Below are 20288 nucleotides of genomic sequence, written 5' to 3'. Positions count from 1 at the left end.
TGCAGAATTTGGTGTTCCCCTTCCCAGGTGCTCTCCTTTCTTGGATTTCTCCCTCATTTTCCAGCCACAGTAATCTACCAGAATTCTGTCTGATCTCTGGTTTTTCAAGTCAGTAAGATTGAGGTTCTGTCTGAGCTAGCTGTTCCTTTTTCTCATGGGACTGGGCCTGCAGAATATGAAACTCACCCAGTGCAAATCTCTTTTTCCAAGTGTAGACCTCCCTCTCATTTCTGCCTGCTTTTGGTTGTGTTCACTTTATTATTTTTTATACTTTGTCCAGAGATAACTACATGAAGGTTGGTCTGACTATTCAACCATTATTGAAAGTAGAATCACCTGCATTTTATATCATCCATGTGTTATATAAATATTGAACACGTGTTCTAGGAAGGATTAATTCTCTCAGGAGGTGTAGCTGTGAAGGAGGGTTTTACATAGACTGTTACATTTGTCATTTTAAAGATTAAGGTTCTGTGTAGAGGAGAAGAAATGAGCTGGCCTGGTGTCTTGAAATTAGAGGGTCGTTTGGAGAATGTGCGACATGATTTTAATGATCTGGAACTTCGTATGTGCTAAATAACTGAACAGAGAATCGGGTGTGTGGATGAACTTGCAGAAGTGTGAAAGGACAGGTTTGGGCTCTCTTTTACTTGTAATTGTGGAATTCATTTGAGCAAATACCACTTATCTGTTGAATGAAGTCTGGTTATATATGCTAAAGGAGGTAAATCTTACATTTCTTGACCTCAAAGTCTTTTTTTTCTGTTCATTCCAGTTGAGCCTTTTCTGGCCTGATCTTTCCCTGCATAGCTGGCCATAAAAGAGATTTGGTTTCTGACTCTGAGCAGCTTTGCCTTGCTTATAATAGGCATCCAGTCAAGACTCATTGAATGGAATTTGTGGCTCCTATAGAAATAAAACCCAAGGGCCTATTTTACTGATACTTTCTGAACCTTTGATGCTTCCCACACATTTCTAGTTTATTTCAGTGCCTGATCTTCCCCTGGTGGATCCCTGAATGTTCTGCAACTGAATTTATATCATGGCTAGTACCCCACAGGGATTAGGAAGCAACCATTTTAAAGTGCTAACTGCTTTGAATGGTTCATCTCAGGCAATTGAATATTATATTGGGAACTGAAATAGTCATTATAGCGTAGTTTACTTATTATGATTAGACATTGAGCCAGCTTCTCAAAGAAAATTCCAATATTTAAACATATTTCTGGCAGAAAAAGTAACCTACACAAATGCCTCATCTGCCTTCCTTTTGGATGTGACCTTCACAGGATAAAATTCTACTTGAGATTGTGTGGTGGAGGAGCAGCTGTAGCCTCTGCATCTGAACTTGTTTTCACTGTTAACAAATTAAAATTTAAAAAAAAATATTTTTATTCATTTCAGAGAGAAAGGGGGGGGAGAGAGAGAGAGAGAGGGAGGGGGAGAGAGAGAGAGAGAGAGAGAGGGGGGGGGGGAGAGAGAGAGAGAGAGAGAGAGAGAGAGAGAGAGAGAGAGAGAGAGAATGAATGAATGAGAATCATTGATCGGCTGCATGCTTCACTCTGGGGATCGAGCCTGCAACCTGGGCATGTGCCCTGACTAGGAAATGAACCGTGACCTCCTGGTTTATAGATCGATATTCAGCCAGAGAGCACGTGACCAGGCACTGTTAGTCATTTTTGATATTACATGGTCACGTAATTTAAGGTTTTCTTGAATGGGGACGGATTATCTTCCTGAATGTATTTTATATTCAAACACAATGTTGCCTTCAGAGTTTATTTAGGTTGGGCTGTTTGTCCCCACATGGCTGTGCCTTTTAAACTTCTTTTAAAAATCCTTTTGTATGTTCGCTGTTGTCACTTGTGGCTTCTTATTGCTAACACTAGAGGCCCGATGCACGAAATTCGTGCAAGGGTAGGCCTTCCTTGCCCTGGCTGCTGGCACTGGCTTCCCTCTGGTACCTGGGACCTGGGCTTCCCTCGCAGCCCTGGCTTTGTCCAGAAGGTCGTCCGGAAGGACATCCAGTCTAATTAGCATATTATGCTTTTATTATTATAGATTACTAGGGGCCCGGTGCACGAAGATTTGTGCACAGGGGGTGGGTCCCTCAGCCTGATCTGCACCCTCTCCAGTCTGGGAGCCCTCTCCGATCCAGGAGTTTGTGTCTGTCTTTGCAATCATAAGAGCGAATTGTCTGAGACCCCCAACCCAGTTTGGTTTGTTGCTCACAGAATAATAGAGTCTTTTTTTTTCTTTGCTTCATTGGTGGAGATTTCTTGGAAATTTTAGGATATCTTCCATTTAATTTTTCCTAGACACTCTGATTTTACTTATGTCTCTCACCTTTGCTTTCCCTCCATCCCCCACTGCAACAGTAACTTGCTCAAGGATACTTTGCTCTAGTGTCAAGGAGATCCATCTGCCACCAGAACTATGATTCCCAGCATTCCTGGTGCTCCCTGCACTGTTGGTTTTCCCTTCCTGCTCTGTCTCCGTCCCATGGCCTCCCGCTCTGCCAATTCCTCCAAGCTGCCAGCTCTCCCTCTCTGTTCTTTGTCTGGCAGCTTGGGGAGCCAAGTTCCACAAGCCGCTCCACTCTCCGGTGGCTCTTCCGCTCTGCTCTCTGCCTGGCGCCTGTGTATGCAAATTAACCCGCCATCTTTGTTGGGTTAATTTGCATACTCACTCCTGATTGGCTGGTGAGTGTAGCAGAGGTACGGCCAATTTACATGTTTCTCTTTTATTATATAGGATTGTACCTTTTTCCAGCAACCTTTATTTTTTTTAATTTAATAAATCTTTATTGTTCAGATTATTACAATTGTTCCTCTTTTTTCCCCCCATAGCTCCCCTCCACCCGGTTCCCACCCCACCCTCTGCCCTTACCCCCCCACCCCCACTGTCTTCATCCATAGGTGTATGATTTTTATCCAGTCTCTTCCCGCACCCCCCACATCCCTTTCCCCCTGAGAATTGTCAGTCCACTCCCTTTCTATGCTCCTGATTCTATTATATTCATCAGTTTATTCTGTTCATCAGATTTTTTTATTCACTTGATTTTTAGATTCACTTGTTGATAGATATGTATTTGTTGTTCATAATTTTTATCTTTACTTTCTTCTTCTTCTTCTTCTTCTTCTTAAAGAATACCTTTCAGCATTTCATATAATACTGGTTTGGTGGTGATGAACTCCTTTAGCTTTTTCTTATCTGTGAAGCTCTTTATTTGCCCTTCAATTCTGAATGATAGCTTTGCTGGGTAGACTAATCTTGGTTGTAGGTTCTTGGTATTCATCACTTTGAATGTTTCTTGCCACTCCCGTCTGGCCTGCATAGTTTCTGTTGAGAAATCAGCTGACAGTCGTATGGGTGCTCCCTTGTAGGTAACTAACTGTTTTTCTCTTGCTGCTTTTAATATTCTCTCTTTGTCTTTTACTCTTGACATTTTAATTATGATGTGTCTTGGTGTGGTCCTCTTTGGATTCCTTTTGTTTGGGGTTCTGTGCGCTTCCTGGACTTGTAAGTCTATTTCTTTCACCAGGTGGGGGAAGTTTTCGGTCATTATTTCTTCAAATAGGTTTTCAATATCTTGCTCTCCTTCTGGCACCCCCATAATTCTTATATTGGTACACTTGAAGTTGTCCCAGAGGCTCCTTACACTATCTTCATATTTTTGGATTCGTTTTGCTTTTTGCTTTTCCGGTTGAGTGTTTTTTGCTTCTTTGTATTTCAAATCTTTGACTTGATTCTTGCGATCCTCTAGTCTGCTGGTTAGATCACTGTATAATATTTTTTATTTCAGTCAGTGTATGCTTAATTTCTAGTTGGTCCTTTTTCATATCCTTGAGGGTCTTGCTAAATTTATCTGCTTTTTCTAGAAAATTCTTGAAAAACTTCATAACCGTGGTTTTGAATTCTAGATCCAGTCGTTTGCTTTCCTCCATTTCTTTCATTTGTGATCTGTTTCTTTGTCTCCGCATTTTGGCTGCTTCCCTGAGTTCATAGAGTGGCTTTGTGTGCTAGGTGTTTTATATGGCCCAGTGGCTCAGCCTCCCCAGTTATCTGAGGTGGACACTCTTGGTGCACCCCTTTGTGGGCTGTGTGCACAGTCTTGTTGTAGTTAAGTCTTGGTTGTTGTTGACATCACTGAGAGGAATTGACCTCCAGGCCAATTGGCTGTGAGGATCAGCTGTGTATACGCTGGGAGAACTTCTGTGCTGGAGACACCCTATGAGAGAAGACTTGCAAAAGCCTCTGTGCTCAGCTTGGATGGGGCGGAGTCTCAGGGCAGAGCAGACAGCATTGGCTTCCCGTCAGCCCTGCCCTAAGAGGCCCCTGGGTCTCAGTGTCCCTTGGTAATCGCTGCAAGCACCTCTGAGAGAAAGCTGCACTCGAGTTTTGCCCGCTGCCAGACAGTCCAGTTTCTCCCCGAATGAGTCTGGGTCCCCAGAGTCTCGCCCGGAACTGGAGTTCAGAGCAGTCGGGAGCTTTTGTCTCCCTCCCACTTGAGAAAGCCAGCTGCGTACTCAAGTTGCTTGCCCTTTCTGCGCACGCCTTGGTACCTCTGCCTTCTGCAGTTCCTCTGAGTCTCTGTGCTTTTCTCTTTCCTGACAGTCCAGTTTCACCCCGTATGAGTCTGGGTACCCAGAGTCTCGCATGGAACTGGAGGTCAGTGCAGTTGGGATCTTTGGTCTCCTTCCCACTTAAGAAAGCCAGCCACGCACTCAGTTGCCAGTCCTCTCCGCGCACGCATCTCAGTACCTCTGCCTCCTGCAGCTCCTCTGAGTCTCAGTGTGCTTTTCTCTTTCCTTCTAGTTGTAGAATTTCCACTCAGCCAGCCTTCTTGTGGTTCTGGATGATGTCCGTTTTGTCTTTTAGTTGTAGTTTTGAAATTGTTGTGCGAGGCAGCAGTTTAGGTGTTTACCTATGCTGCCATCTTGGTTTCTCCCTTTAATTTCTTTAGGTCCCTCTCCCCACACCTTAAATTTACTGCCTACTATTTGCTCTGCTCTAGGAGACTACACCTAAGCCTATTGGAATTATTTAAATAAAGCTCTGAATGAGGGGCTGGCTAGTGTGGCTGTTCAGACAAAAGCCTTTCTTGCTACATCCTGCTCCTCAGTTGTGTCATCAACCCAGATAACTGTGACTGATTATTGAGCACCTGCTATGTGACAGGCTCTGTAAACTTTCCAGGGACTAGACACTTGAATCCTGCAACAAATGTAGGAATTTGACTAAGATTCTGTTTTAACTCCATTTTATAGGTTTGCATGGCCTAGGAAGAATTGTCTTTAGTCAGCCCAGAGCTTTTGCCTCAAATCTATGTTGTTCTGTACTGCAGTTTCCTGAGCAGTAATTCTGGACCCTTCCAGAGCTGTTTGTACCAGGACACAATGCCCCTCCCCAGGTTTTGGTTTAATTGGCCTGCTTTGGGTTGTCCTGGAATATGAATTTCTAAAAGCTTCTCAGATGTGTATAATTAGGGTTGGGAATTTCTGGTAGAAGCTACGCTATTCTGCAGGCTGCTTGTGGAAGAACTTTGCTTTATAGTCACATTGCTGGAGCTCAGCTAATTAAGTCTTTCTTACCTTTTGCTGAGATTTCTGAGCAGTAATCTTTTTTCTATTTTCTTTTTTTGATGTGTAGAGTTCTAGGGTAAGAAATTTTAAAAGGAATGTTTTCACATGGAAAACGGATTTTGGTTAGCATTGGCTTTCACTTGGCCTAAGTCAGCAAATAGCTTTCACTATTAAACTATCTATTTTCTTGTTCTGCTTTTGAGAGACACATAATTACTATTTTAATAAAATGCTTACAAATCACTATTCTTTTTCATTTTATGTATTTTTTTCCCACTGAGTTAAAAGTATTTAACAGATGTTATTCTTTCTTGTGTAGAGACGGGTTACTTGGAAAACAAATTGAAAATAAATGACTGTCTGTAGACACTTTGTAGTTCATATTCTTGCATAAGGGTACCTGGCCCTGTTGCCCCCTTGGTACTCATAAGCTTTAGCCAGGAAGGTCTTTCTGCTCAGCTCTTTCCCCTTTCTGTTCCTGTGCCTGAATGGCCTTTCCTGCAGGTTACTTGGCGTGGCTGGCTCCTTTTCCAGTTAGAGTTCAACTCTATTATTGTTTCTGGGCCTCCAGAAATCATTGTTCCCCCCACCCCTTATTTTCTTTGAAATTATTTGTTCTCCCATGAGGCCAGCATCTTTCACGTCTTGTGGATGCTCCCCAACAGCTTCTTAACAGCACCCAGCTTGGTAGGGAGATGGTGGACAATTGTTGACATGGTGAGCAGTTTTTCTAAATTCTAATAGTGATGTTCCTACAGAAAAATTGGAAAACAAAGATTTTTAAATCCCCAATCATAATAAATACTATTAATATTATGGTGCATTTTCTTTTTTTTCCCAGTGCCTGTTTGTGTATATACACAATTGACATATTATAAATTCTACCTTGTTTCAAAACAGAGTCATAGAAACAGAGACCAAAGGGATGATTACCAGAGGGAACATGGTGGGCAGATGGGTGAAAAAAGTGAAAAGGAATATAGTCAATAATATTGTGTAAGTGATATGATTTGCATCTTTGACAGATGATTACTAGAATTAGTGAAGTGATCATATTGTAAAGTATAAAAATGTCAAACCATTATATTGTATACCTGAAATTAATATAATATTGTATACCAGCTGTGCTTAATTTTTTTAAGTAAATAAAAATAAATGACCCAGAAAAAAATTCTACCTTGTTTCACTTATCTAAGTGTGAGCATTCCCCATGTCTTATGTTTTCTGAAATTATTTTAAAAAGGCTGCATAATATTTATTCACATGGATGTAAATTTATTTAAGTATTAATCTTGCTGGGTATTTATGTTCATATTTACTTTTGCTCTTCTAAAGCTAAGAAGATTCTCCTTGCACACAAACCTTTGTATCACTGATTATATTCTTAGCATAATTGCCTCCCAGCAGAATTAGTGGATCCAAAGGTACAGATGTAATGAAAGTTTGTTACATGTGCTTACTTGCTGTCAAGACAGTTGCACTTGCTAGTTGAGAATGACATTGCTCCCCTCTTTAACATTTTATGAGCACTGACTTTTAAGACATTTTGTTTAACTGTAGTTCAAATAATCAAATCTTTAAGCTGTTGTATGCTAGTTTTAGAATAGGTGATTACTTGTCATGGTAATGTTTGTTTTGTTTTGTTTGTAGGTGTATGTTTTTTATTAGAGCAGAAGGGAGAGGGGAGGAGAGAGAGAAATATCGAGGTGGGAGCAAAACATCCATCTGTTGCCTTCTGCACACTCCATACCAGTGATGGAGCCCACAACTCAGGCATGTGCCCTGACTGGAAATCAAACTGGCAACCTTTCCATGCACAAGACAACACCTAACCAACTGAGCCACACCAGCCAGGGCATGATAGAGTCCATTTTTAAGTGGAGTGTCTATTTAGAAGAAAAGATACCCTCTTCCTCCAACCCAGATTACAGGGAAGGTGACATCCAAACAGATGTTTGTAGCACTCCTTGGATTGAATCTGCACCAACTCATAAACCTCTGTAGCTATATGGCTGCTCTTTACTGACCAGATAACCTTGGAGAAATTCTGGATGAGCGTCAGTCCTTATTGTTAAAGTGGAGGTAATGATTACTGTAGCCATCACATATATACACGTATGTGTAAGCATATTGGATAAATGGTATAAGAATGATACAAGTGTGTTTATAATCCTAGTATTTGTCATTATTTTATTCTCCATGGCCTCTTATAAAGTAAAGTGTTCACATCTTAGGCATTCAGTGTGTACCCTGCTTTTTAAATTTAACTCATATCTTAGCCTTTTCTTGTCACTGTCCCTTTTGTGTACAGCTGCCTAGTATTCCAAGCTGAGATGTGTAATTTTCTTTAACCAGTCTCATATTAATGGCACTTAATTGTTTCCAGTATTTTGCTAGTACATACATCTCTATAGTGGAAACCTTGTATAGATGTCTTTTGACTTATGTATGGGTGTATCTGAGGGTAGATTTTGGAACTTTTAACTTCCTGTGTGAGGGGAAGGCACACCATTGCCTTTTTGTAGGCATTCCCAAGAACCATTATCTTGTCAACAGATGAGCTGTCCTACTGCCTGCCTGTTGCATCCCCTTCGGTTTCTTTTATTATTACTGATCAATCATTTAATTTCAGTGCAGCTAAGACATTGAAACTTTGGGTTCTCAAGTGATTAAGCATTGCTCTACCAGGTTTTCCTTAAAACCTCTTCTACATCATTTATATGTTGAACATTTGAGTGCACACTGCATGCCTTGCCCTCTGCTGGGCATTGTGAGGGCACATATGTAAAGGGTAAATTTTGCAGTCCATCTTCAAGAACCTAATGGGTAAGGAAAACAAATCTGCATATACTTCCATTTAGAGTTACACATTGCATTTGTTTTAGAGGGATTGTATTGGGATGAGAAGGCAGCCTCCTTTTGACCTCCGATTTGGGCTGGCTTTAAGGTAGTTCTGGTTAGAAAGGAGGCTGCTTTTGCCTTAAAAATCCTAAAGTTTATAATAGAGAGAAGGAATTGGGTGAGGGTAGAGTTTTTCAACTTCAGCACTGTCGAGGTTTTGGTCAAGTAATTCTTTGTTTGGGGCCTGCCCAGTGTACTGTAGGATGTTTAGCAGCACCCATGACCTCCACCCACTAGATGCCAGTAGAGTCCTGCCCCTAGTTACAACAACCAAAAATGTCTCCAGACATGGCCATATCCACCATTAAGACTGAAGTCACAAGCACTGTTAATTTCTGCCTATTTCATAACAGCAGCAAATGCTGCATTTCCAGTTAGAAGCTAGCAGAATTACAACTGATCTTTACTGTGGCTTCTAGGAGTATTAGGATTAGTGGAAAACAAGACTATAAGTAAAATAAGGATAGAAATCTAGAGGAGTTCTAAAAATTAGATAAAGGGGTTCAAACTTGCAGTAGATGGTAGAAAACTACTTTTAGGCATAAAAAGGACACCGTTTCTCCCCCTCCCCCTTCCTCCCTCCCTGCCCCCAAACTCGAAAGTGACTGAGGATTTTCCTATCAGGGCTCTTTTTTTTTTTTTTTTTTTTAATCCTCACCCAAGGATATTTTTTTTTAATTGATTTTGTTTAGAGAGCGTGGAAGAGGGGAGAGTGAGAGAGAGAAACATTGATGTAAGAGACACATCAATTGTTTGCCTCCCGCATGTGCCCCAACCAGGCTCAGGGATTGGACCTGCAACCCAGGTATGTGCCTTTGACTGGGAATCAAACCCAAGACCCTTTGGTGCGCAGGCTGACATTCTGTCCACTGAGCCATGCTGGCTAGGGCCAGGGCTTGTATTTATAAGACAGTGCTTATGTTAATACTATTCAGGTAAAAAAAAAAAAAGTGAGGAGAGGGCACTGATGGTTGGATTGCTTTTTTTTTTTAAAATATATTTTATTGATTTTCCACAGAGAGGAAGGGAGAGGGATAGAGAGCTAGAAACATCGATGAGAGAGAACCATCGATCAGCTGCCTCCTGCACACCTCCCACTGGGGATGTGCCCGCAACCAAGGTACATGCCCTTGACCGGAATCGAACCTGGGACCCTTCAGTCCACAGGCTGACGCTCTATCCACCGAGCCAAACCGGTTAGGGCTGGATTGCTTTTTAATATGGTGGTCTTTTGGCACTTTGGTCCAGAAGGGAACACCTGTCATCCATCAGTGCCCTGATCTGAGGGCACCCTGGGAGATTAGCTTGTCTGCTAGCGCAGTGTCCACACTCATCGACAGCTTGCTGGCCAACTTTGCCATTGCCCTCACTCCCTCAGAGGCCCTGGGGAAGATCACAGCTTTACTTCCACTAGACTCTAACTGGAAATGTAGCATATGCTGCCATTAGGAAAACGGGAAGAAACCCACAGTGGTGTTAACAGTGCTTGTGACTTGCTACCAGGAGAAAGCAGATGTTTTCATATTGTAGTGGATGAGGCATCTTAAGATAGCCTCTATGTTCATCATACTTCAGATTACATGACATCTGCTTGCTAAGTGTGTTAAAGAAGTTTGTCTTTTTGCCCGGCCAGTGTGGCTCATTGGTTGAGTATCAACCTAGGAATCAGGAAGTCATAGTTCGATTCCAGGTCAGGGCACACGCTCGGTTGCAGGCTCGATCTCCAATAGGGGGCGTGCAGGAGGCAGCTGATCAATGATTCTCTCTCATTGATATTTCTATCTCTCCCTCTCCCTTCTTCTCTGAAATTAAAAAAATAAATTTTTAAAATTGTCTTTTAAGATCTTAACTGTTTTTAGTATAATTGGCTTTATTTGCAATCCTGTGTATTTTATGCACTTAATACATATTTCTGGGAAGGGTTAGTAGGCTTCATCAGACAGCTATAGGTTTTTTGTTTTGTTTTTCACAAGGTAAGTTAAAAACTCTTGCTCTGGTGCTTACTGCATTTTCAGAGCCATTTCAAATGCCTGTTAGTAGTGTGAAGTAAGACTTTTGGAGACACATGGTTCCAATCAGCTTATCTGTATTTTGGGTTCTTCAGTTCCACTACATGTTAGCATGTCCCATTTGGATGACTTTGAATGATCGTTAATAAAATAGATTTTTAATAATTAAAACTCTTCTAAAAATTGTGGTTCTGTTCCATAAATATATTTTTTAATATTTTTATTGATTTCAGGAAGGGAGAGGGAGAGAGAGATAGAAACATCAATGATGAGAGAGAATCATTGATCAGCTGCCTCCTGCATGCCCCCCACTGGGGAGCAAGCCCGCAACCTGGGCATGTGCCCTGACCAGAAATTGAACCATGACCTCCTGGATCCTAGTTTGATGCCCAACCACTGAGCCCCGGTTGGTCCATGAATATTAAAGTGAGTTTTAAACACAAAGCTTTAAAGTAGTGGTGTAGTGTTAGGTCTCTTTCATCAGATTCATGGACTGAGGAAAAACCCTTTAAAGAAAAGTATAAATATCTGAGGGAGAGAAGTAGCAAGAGTCATGCTGTTCAACATGTGTCCCTTCTCTAGGCTAATGGTTTATACAGTTTGTCATCTTTGTACCTTTCCCTTGGAAGGAGTCTTTGAGTTCCTCTGATCTAATTCTCTATACATCATTGGATTCCATTTTACATTCTGACTAAAAAGAGGTTGTGAAGCCCTGGCCAGGTAGCCCAGTTGGTTAGTTAGAGCATCGTCCCAATATGCCAAGGTTTCAGGTTCAGTCTGTGGTCAGGGTACATATAAGAATCAACCAATGAATGCATATGTAAGTAGAACAACAAATCAGTGTATGTATGTGTGTATGTATGCATCTATCTGCCTCCCTCTCAAGTCAAATTTAAAAAAAAAAAAAGTGGATGTTCTGATTATGGCAAGCTCCTTTATCTTGAAATACTCTTGCAACACTGACACCCCTTGGGAGCTGGTTAGAAGTACAGAATCTCATGCCCCACCCTAGACCTTCTGAATCAGAACCTGCATTTTAATAAGATCTGGAGGCATTTTGCACATTAAAGTTTGGAACCAGAGGCCTAGTCTCTATTTAAAGAGTTGTAACAATTAGAGCGGTGGTTCTCAACCTTTCTAATGCAGCAACCCTTTAATACAGTTCCTCATGTTGTGGTGACCCCCAACCATAAAATTATTTTCGTTGCTACTTCATAACTGTAATTTTGCTACTGTTATGAATTGTAAATATCTGTGTTTTCCGATGGTCGCGACCCACAGGTTGAGAACCGCTAGCAGGGTCGCCTAAGACCATCGGAAAACACAGATATTATCGTAATATTTTATTACGATTCATAACAGTAGCAAAATTACAGTTATGAAGTAGCAACGAAAATAATTTTATGGTTGGGGGTTGAGAACCACTGAATTCGAGGGTTAGCTGTCTCAGAACCAGGTGTGAGCTGTAAGTCCAGGTGGAGGGACTCTATAGCTCATTACTGTCTACCTAGGTATGTGGGGATGTCAGACCAAAATCACCTCCCTGGCAGAACTACATAATAGAGTGTGTACCTCGTGACTACTAGCACACTTCAGCGTCAGACTTCATTCATGGCCTAAGCTTTGTCAGTCCTTCATTACAGCGACTGCCTACCTTTCGGACCTCGTGGACCACCAGTGGTCCGAGGACCACCGGTTGGCAACTGCTGCTTTATTAGACCTGATGAGATACTCTGATGATTGTGTATTACTTTGAAATAGAGGTTTTGTGTTTTTTTATTAGGTTAACCCTGAATTTCATTAAAATTTAGTAGATATAGTCATATATTTTACAGGTGTGTATTAAGTGCCTATTTTGTGCCAGGGACTGTTTGAAGTACAGAGGATGCAGCAGTGAACAAGACAAGACAAAAAGTATCTGCCTTACTGAGCTTCAAGAAGTCCTGGCTAAGGTGACATTCAAGTATAGATGTGATGGCAATGAGGAGCCATTCCAGGCAGAGGGCACAGCCAGGGCGAAGGCCTCTAGGCAGAACCTGGCTGCTGAGTTTCCCCTTGGTGGCTACAGTGGATTGAGCAGAGGAGAGAAGTGGGAGATGTCAGACGACAGTAGCCCTCATAGCTCATAGGCTGGCTGTAAAGATGCAAAGAATGATTAGCTAGTGCAGGCATGCATACTGAGTGTTCATTTAGATATAAAGCAAGGGGCTTACATAAAAAAGGACTTTGAACTTACTGGAAAACATTCATCAAGGTTGAGTTGGGGCTCTGTCTTTGGAGAGCATTTTCTCATTACCTTCCTTGCAGTAGCAGAAAGCAACATTTGGAACTGATCTTCATTCTTATGCACATCAAGCTGATGACTGGAGCTCTGCTGTGAGGGTGAGTCAGAGAGCATCTGAGTTGAGCGTAGGTCACATGGGCAAATTAACTTAACCAAAAATAAACCCTAAAACAGCATTTCTGGGAAATGCAAGGGAAGACAGCTTTCAATGTAAACAAAGGAGCAAAGTAAAGATAAAGGCTGTGCGAAAAAGTGAACATTTGGAAAACTAAGAAGAAATGCTTTGGGGGGCGGGGAATACCAAGGAAAACAAATTTCCCTTTCCAGTAGTTATAATTTTAAAGAGTTTTCTTTCATGTATTTATATCATGAAATGCACACATTTTAAAATCTTAACTTTCCCTTTCTCTTTGTAGCATGGCAGTTGGACCTACACCCTTTAGCTTTTCCTATTAATCCACAGAAGGAGCTTCCTGTTCTCTCTGGGTTTCCCCTTGATGGTGCTGAGAATTGTCCAGATGATGGGTACAGTAAAAACTTGGACATGGGGCTATCAGTGATTCACACCTTGGCTGCAATTAGAATCACATGGGGAGTTTAATGCATAAAACAAAAGAAAACCACAACCAGTGTCCCGGCCCCACTTCAGAAATTCTGATTTAATTGGGGTGTGTGGGACTTGGTGTTGGTGTATGTTTTTCTAATGCCTCGGGGGTTCCTCAGGCAGCCAAAGTTGAAAACCAGCCTTTCAGTCCAGCTCTCCGTATTTCACAAGCTGTGTTCTGGCCACAACATTGAATGTAGAGCATCTCCCGCACTCACCTTTGCCTCCCTCACCCCTCCTCCCTGCAGGCTGAGAGTTGGGAGGCTGGTTTTCTCTTTGTGGCTATTGGGGATGTTTCAGGTTAGGCAAGGGGTGTGTGTATAGAATGTGGTTTGCAAGCTCAAGGCAGTAGAGGTTTGTCACTAATCCAGACAACTCAGCCTCTTCTTAGGAGTTAGAATTACTTACCAGGTTAGCTAAGAGAACAATGGGGTTCATATGAGTCAGGCCAAATAGGAAGGAATCTGCTGTGGTTATGTTTATTTTATACTAGAGGCCCGGTGCATGAAAATTCATGCACTAGAGCAGGGCGGGGAGGGGTCCCTCAGCCCGGCCTGCCCCCTCTCACAGTCCGGGAGCCCTCAGGTGGGAGGCGACCCGGCAATCAGGGGAAGGCGACGCCCCATCACATCTCTGCTACTGCCACTGCCAGCAGCGCAAGCCTTGGCCAGCCCTGGTTACCTGAGCCTCAGGAGGCCCTGGGCAGCTGAGCAGCTGCCATTCGAGGTTTCCCTGTGCCTCTGGCTGGCCCTGGGTGGCTGGGGAGCTGAGGGGACTGGGGACTCCAGAGGCAGACGCGCAGAGCGGCCTTGCCGCGCAACTGCTGCCCTGGCGGGTCTGAGGGGACTGGGCGCCGCCATCTTTGAGGGCGTGGAAGTCAATTAGCATATTCCCTCCTTATTGGCTGTGGGCGCCGCCCATCTTTGAGGGCAGGGCAGTCAGTTAGCATATTCCCTCCTTATTGGCTGGGGTGCCTCCATCTTTGTGATGGTGCGAGGGTCAATTAGCATATTCCCTCTTTATTAGATAGGACTAGTAGATATGAATGTCAGCCTCCTGAGTTGTTTCCCATAGTAATATTTACTATTGGAACTAAAAATCTTGCTTTTTGAGTAATTACTTGTACCTAATAGTACTATTAGCCTTTTGCACTCGGATGTCGAGTGTGACTCGACACGGTTAGCATCGGTAGCAGCTCTTTTTATACTCTTTGAATGTATCAATAATTTGAAATATAAAAAAATCCAAATAAGTTTGTATGAAAAGAAACTCCAGTTTTTTATTCTACTGCCGCACTTTGTAAAATCTGGGGTATTTAAAAAATTAAATCCCAAGTAGAATAAAGGAATCGAGAAAAAAGCAAGCGAGTGCAAAGGGTTAATAGGAAAGAAATTCATTTCTGGAGTATTCTGACCATTGGATGATAAAAGAAACTTTTCCAAACCTAAGGGAAACAGTTCAATTTAGTTAAGTTATCTAAGTGATTTAAAATTTTAACTGTCTTGATAACTAATATTATGGTAATATTATTTAAAAAATTGACTTTTGGTGGGACATATTGGACTGGTAGTGTCGTTTCCTTGAGTTATATTAATTTCCAGGTTACCAGACTTAGGATGAGTTCCTTTTTTTGTGCCATATCTCCTGTGAGGTCCAGGACCTGTCAGTCCTGTGCTGTGCGTGCACAGTGAGACTTGTCAGCACAAAGCAGGGACACCTTCCTGCTCCAGTGGCTTTGACAAAGGTGGGAATAGAGAGAGCTTGCTGTGGATATGGCATATGGTCTCATTGCAGTTCTATGAGTGATTGGCTGTTGCTCTGTATTTCATGTGGTGAATACTGGCTCAGCCCTGCAGGAGTTGTGGCCAAATCCGACCTCTCCTCCTAACTCTGCCTCTGCCTCAGTGCCCCCACTGCCAGAGCTTTATTGAGGTGATGAAGTTTATGCTTGCAATGCACTTACAGGTGCTTTTGATCAGTTCCCACCTATTAACCAAGTAATTAAGTAAACTAATGAGAACCAAGGCCCGGGAGCTCAAGGGATGGGGTAAGATGGGGTACATGTCTCATGTCAAACCTGTAGCAAAAGCAGGATCAAAAGTTATGCTCCTTTTCCCTTTATTATGTACGTAGTATAGTGTGTCTTAACTATACTACTGTGAGAAAAGTCATGCCTCTTTTGATAAACTTTAAAATCTTAACTTTCCTCTATAGTTTGACATATTTTTCAAATGAAAAACCATTATGATTTCTATTAAAGAAAATACATCTCAATTAAGAACCATCGTAACTATATTTATTCATTAAATACTAAGTCTTCTGAAACACAACTTGAAAACATCTGGCATGGCATGTTTAATCTCAGTACAGTGGATTCAAGATCAAGTATACATGTTACATGCATCAAGGCTATTAATTACAAATTATAGTCATTGTCATCATCATCTTCACGTGTGTTTTTTTCAATGCATTTGTTGATTCATTAGCAGTATTTTGTGATGACACCATGTTAGTGGTAATAATAATGTTTTGACCCAATTAATGATGGATTAATCAGAACATTCTGAACTGCTGATGTTACAGGAATTGATGCTTTTACAGCTGGGGACTGTGAAGTGGACATCTGTACTGTAAACCTTTGCCCTGTGAGGGACATTGGAGTCCCTACTTTAGTTGAAACTGACATGGTTTGTGTGGTTGGTGTGCCAAGTGTGGGAGTACTTGGTCTGCTAGTAACTGAACCAACACTTAATCGTGGAACTTATTCTTCCCACAGAAGTAGATGCCTTTTTTTGTAAAGATTTAAGTCTATAGTTTGGAGCAGTCAAGTAATATCTACCAGGTGGCAATCTAGGACCTGAATATGGCTTGATTAATGGAAGTGGTGTTATTTCTTTGCCTTGCAATCTATAATAATATATATAATAATAAAAGCGTAATATGCTAATTAGACCCGACAGCCGGATGACCTTCTGGGCGAAGCTGGGGCGGCGTGGGCCAAGGCCCTTGCACCAATTGTGTGCATCGGGCCTCTAGTATATAATAAAAAATCTCCTGGGGAAGGAGAGGTAAAAGACTGGTCAGCACAACACTGGATTGCCAATCGCACATCATCTGCATCAATAGTAGCTTTCTTAGCATGGCCTGAATAAATGTTTGCATCATCTAGAATTGTGGTCACATATCAGAAGGCAAACTACAACATCTGACTTAGAACTCTTGGCTCGTATTCTGTAATCCCCATATCCTTTAGGATTTGTGCCATCATCTGTGCATCTCCTGGCATGCTCTTGGGAGAAGCCATCTTGCCAGACTCCATGATATCTGGTGATCAGACTTCTCGAGCCAAATCACCCACATTAACATATTTCAGTCCCGATCTTGGTGCAAGCTCTTTGCCTAGTGTGGTTTTTCCAACCCCTGGTGTACCTTTGAGCAGGATGTTTGGAAGCAACGAGATGACCCTGGAAACCTCGGCTCGAGGGCCCTAAGCACAACCTATTGTTTGAAATTTTGATATACATTCAGTTGTGACTCTGAAGAAGTTAAAGCATCGGTCATTATTTTATTTCTAAATCCTACACATAAATATATTTTGGCTATAAAATTTTCAAATACAAAGTTGTTACTAAGGGGGGGAAAATAAAAGTTCCTGCATCATCCCCACCCCACCCAAGAAAGTCTCCTCTCCCTCCTCCCTCCTGCCTATCCTCAGGTCTCTACAGTTAAGGGTTTGCCATCTCCTTCCAGGACCCTTTCCATTCATTTACATACAAACACATTCCCTTTAAACCAAAGAAAAGGAGGAGGGTATGGAATGGTACTGTATGGCTTGTTTTTTAATCTTTCTGTTTGTTGACAAGCTTTCATGGTGGTTTTATGACTTATACCTAGTTCATCTGTAGATGCACTATCCTTGATTTAGTCAAGTCTCTTGGTAGCTATTTAAGATGTTTTCAGTTTTTCACTATTGCAAACGCTGCTGCATCAAGCATCTTACCCCCACACACATCTTTTTCACATGTAAGTACTTAGTTTGATGAATTCCTAAAAATGGACTTGTAATATAATTTCAGAATATGCTTTTGTAAAATGTACCCTCAACTAGATCCAGTTCTATTCCGCCTTAATTGCTGTTTTTAGAGCATTTTGTGATTTATTCAAGATGTGTAGGACAGTGTAAGTCTTGCTGTGTAATTATTTTTGAAGGCTCTGTCTCACATATAGACTTTAATTCATGACAGCTTGGCTGACATAGTTTTATCCAGTCCAGTGAACCATGGACACAAGACACAAATTCCCAGGTTTGCTTAAAGTTCTCTGGGCTGTATTTAAATTTCAGTGGTGATTGGGTGAATTTTTGACTTTCATAGGAAGCACTTATTGTTATACTTGTAATACCTGTTTTATAGAAAAATTTGAAACTACAATAAACATAAATGACTTTTAAATAACAATGAAAATCATTCCTATGAAAAATGGAAGAAAATAAGATAATTATATTTTTGTCCCTTTAGGTCACTCCAAGAACCGAAACCCCTGTCACCAGTGTCAGTAATAGTTTGGAGAATGCACTACGTACGTCAGCACATTCCACTGAGGAGTCGCTGCCCAAGAGGACTGTGGGAAAACACTCCAAAGGTGAGTCTGTCCATCTGCAGGGCTGAAGGGAAGGAGTTGTACTAGAGTGGAGAGGGGAATCTTGCGCTGATATTTGTAAATGCTTTTAGATCTTTTGTATACGCTAGTTGTAGTAAGTTGTATTCTTTTTCTACATTCTATAAGTAATATATGAATGTATCTTGGCTGTAAAAACCTCAAATGTTGATGTTTATTAAGGAGGGAAAAGTGAAAGTTGTTAATCCTCCTCCCACCAAAATAAGTAAATTCTAGAGCAGCAGTATCCTGAAGAACTTTCTACAATCATGGCACCTGCACTATTTCATTTGCCACCAGCCACGTGTGCCTTTTGAGCACTTTTGAAATGTGACTTATGCAACTGAGGACCTGAAATTTCATTTATTTTTCATTGCAATTGCAATTGCAGCAGCTCATTGTGGACCATAGCTACCATATTGGGCAGTGCAGCTCTGGACTAGATGGAGGGCACATTTTAGACGAAGCTGTGAGTTCCTTGGTTCTGGTGTGCCTGACTTTTGCAGCCAGCTTGGACAGTCAGAGTCAGTTGCTGTATAGTTAGTTGGTAAGCTGTGTGGAGGTGTGGGGGACTCCAGGAGTGTGAAGGTGATGTGTAGCACTAGATGGCTCTACAATGAACCCCAAGTCTGCAGAGTAGTCAGATGGGCCAGGATGACCCTGACTTGGATGGTCGTCATGAGGCCCCAAGCCATTTGCTCCCTCACTCAGCTGGCCTTTGTTCCTTCCCCCTTTTGTTTGTGTCTCTTCTAGAACTGAGCTGCACTAAGGTGGGAGCCATACCCTGCTTGTTTTGTGTTTTCCATTCTCTGTCTCCCTCCTGTCTCAGGCACAGTGCTTTGCACCTCACAGATGCTTAGTAAGCACTTCGTTTTTTTTAAATAAAGCTCCATTTTGATAAAATCATAGCAAACCACCCGTCTGTGACTTGGGTCATATGCTGGATATATCTGTGTTGTAATGTCTGCACCCATGTTTGTTTATATGTGACCATGACATGGTATTAAAACAGTTAATCCTTATAGCAGCCATGGGGCACAGTCAGCTTGTTTTATGTACTCCATTCCAGGGACCATCATTCTCAGGACGCAGCAGGGCCTCATCTGCAAGGATGGTGTCACTCAGTCATAGGCACTTTCTCCCCTAAAACTGCTCCTGTCCTTTTTCCTTCTGAGTGTCATCCAGGGAACAGTGCCTGGTGGGGTGTTGCTCCCTTTGTCTCCAGACAGTCCAGCACAGTAGAACTTGTGCCCTGTACCCTCCTAATCTGAAGGGCTGGCCTTTTCCTCACCACAGTGGTTTTTCCTCAAGACATAATTATCAAGAACCCCCTCACTCCTTTTTAAAAATATAATTGCAGAATATGTGGCTGTTAACTCTGTCACTCCTTTTGTCTGTGTTGGTGCCCAGAGAGCCAGCTTTAGCATCACTTGTGCCAGACATCAATTATCTACAGTATTCTCCATTCAGTGGTCATAGTTGGTAATAGTTTCTTCCATCCAGAAATTGTTAGGCAAGCTAACTTGGTTTTTTGTCACACTTTTTGTAATATTCTGTTCAGCCTAGGTTATTGCTCTTTTGGACGTCTAAAGTCACTCTGAGTATTATTATAATAAACTTTTCTCATTGTCTTTTCTGTAACCCACATGTGTTTTGGTTTTTCTCTGCTTATTTGGAAGTTTATCCTGATACAATTTCACTTATAAAATAAAGAATTCAGACTTTTCCATTTCTTTTGTATAAGAGTCAGGGAATAGCAGTAAGGACAGTCTGAAACCCTGACTGCTCTGGTCAGGTTGTGTTCCAAGCTTGTTACATAGACGAACCCACGTAATTTTCTGAAGAACTCTGTGGGGCTCAGTTATACCTATTTAATTCTAATATCAATCCCATGAAGAGATTATTGCCCCATTTTACAGATGGAAGAACTGAGTCACAGATAAGTAACATTCCCTGGGATTCCAACCCAGAGCTAATGCTCTTACCACTAATGTTAGACTGAAGAAAACAGAAAATGAAAATCAAGATGGCAGTGCTTAAAAAGGACACATTAAAAAATGAGTGTCAACCTTTTTCCTATACTGTTTAATGTGAACATTTTCAAGTGCTGGCATAGAGAAAATAGTATAGTGGTTGCCCACATCTGGCTTCAGCAACAGGTAATCAACTGTGTATTCCTTTGGGGCCTTGAGTTACTCAGGAATGTGCAGGACTGTTGTATACACTCTGGGAAAGCAAGTCTTCCCAAA

At 41.8% G+C, this 20288-nt stretch overlaps 1 protein-coding gene and 1 pseudogene across 2 annotated transcripts in view; one reads left to right on the top strand and one right to left on the bottom strand.

The window, feature by feature from the left end:
• Positions 1-20288, top strand: part of ZCCHC14 (zinc finger CCHC-type containing 14) — a 70511-nt gene that overhangs the window by 14738 nt on the left and 35485 nt on the right. Inside the window, exon 2 of the mRNA XM_079800275.1 lies at positions 17901-18024. Within this exon, the coding sequence (XP_079656401.1) occupies positions 17901-18024 (124 nt within the window). The remainder of the gene's footprint in view (positions 1-17900; positions 18025-20288) is intronic.
• Positions 11938-16687, bottom strand: LOC307092411 (transcription initiation factor TFIID subunit 9-like; annotated as a pseudogene). Its single transcript has 2 exons — positions 16601-16687; positions 11938-16415 (listed from the first exon to the last, which is right to left on the bottom strand). The product of its transcript is annotated as a transcription initiation factor TFIID subunit 9-like (transcript).

This window comes from Cnephaeus nilssonii (genome assembly GCF_951640355.1).
Source record: "Cnephaeus nilssonii genome assembly, chromosome: 20".
NCBI classification, from domain to species: domain Eukaryota; kingdom Metazoa; phylum Chordata; class Mammalia; order Chiroptera; family Vespertilionidae; genus Cnephaeus; species Cnephaeus nilssonii.
This window is presented reverse-complemented; position numbering and strand designations above follow the sequence as displayed.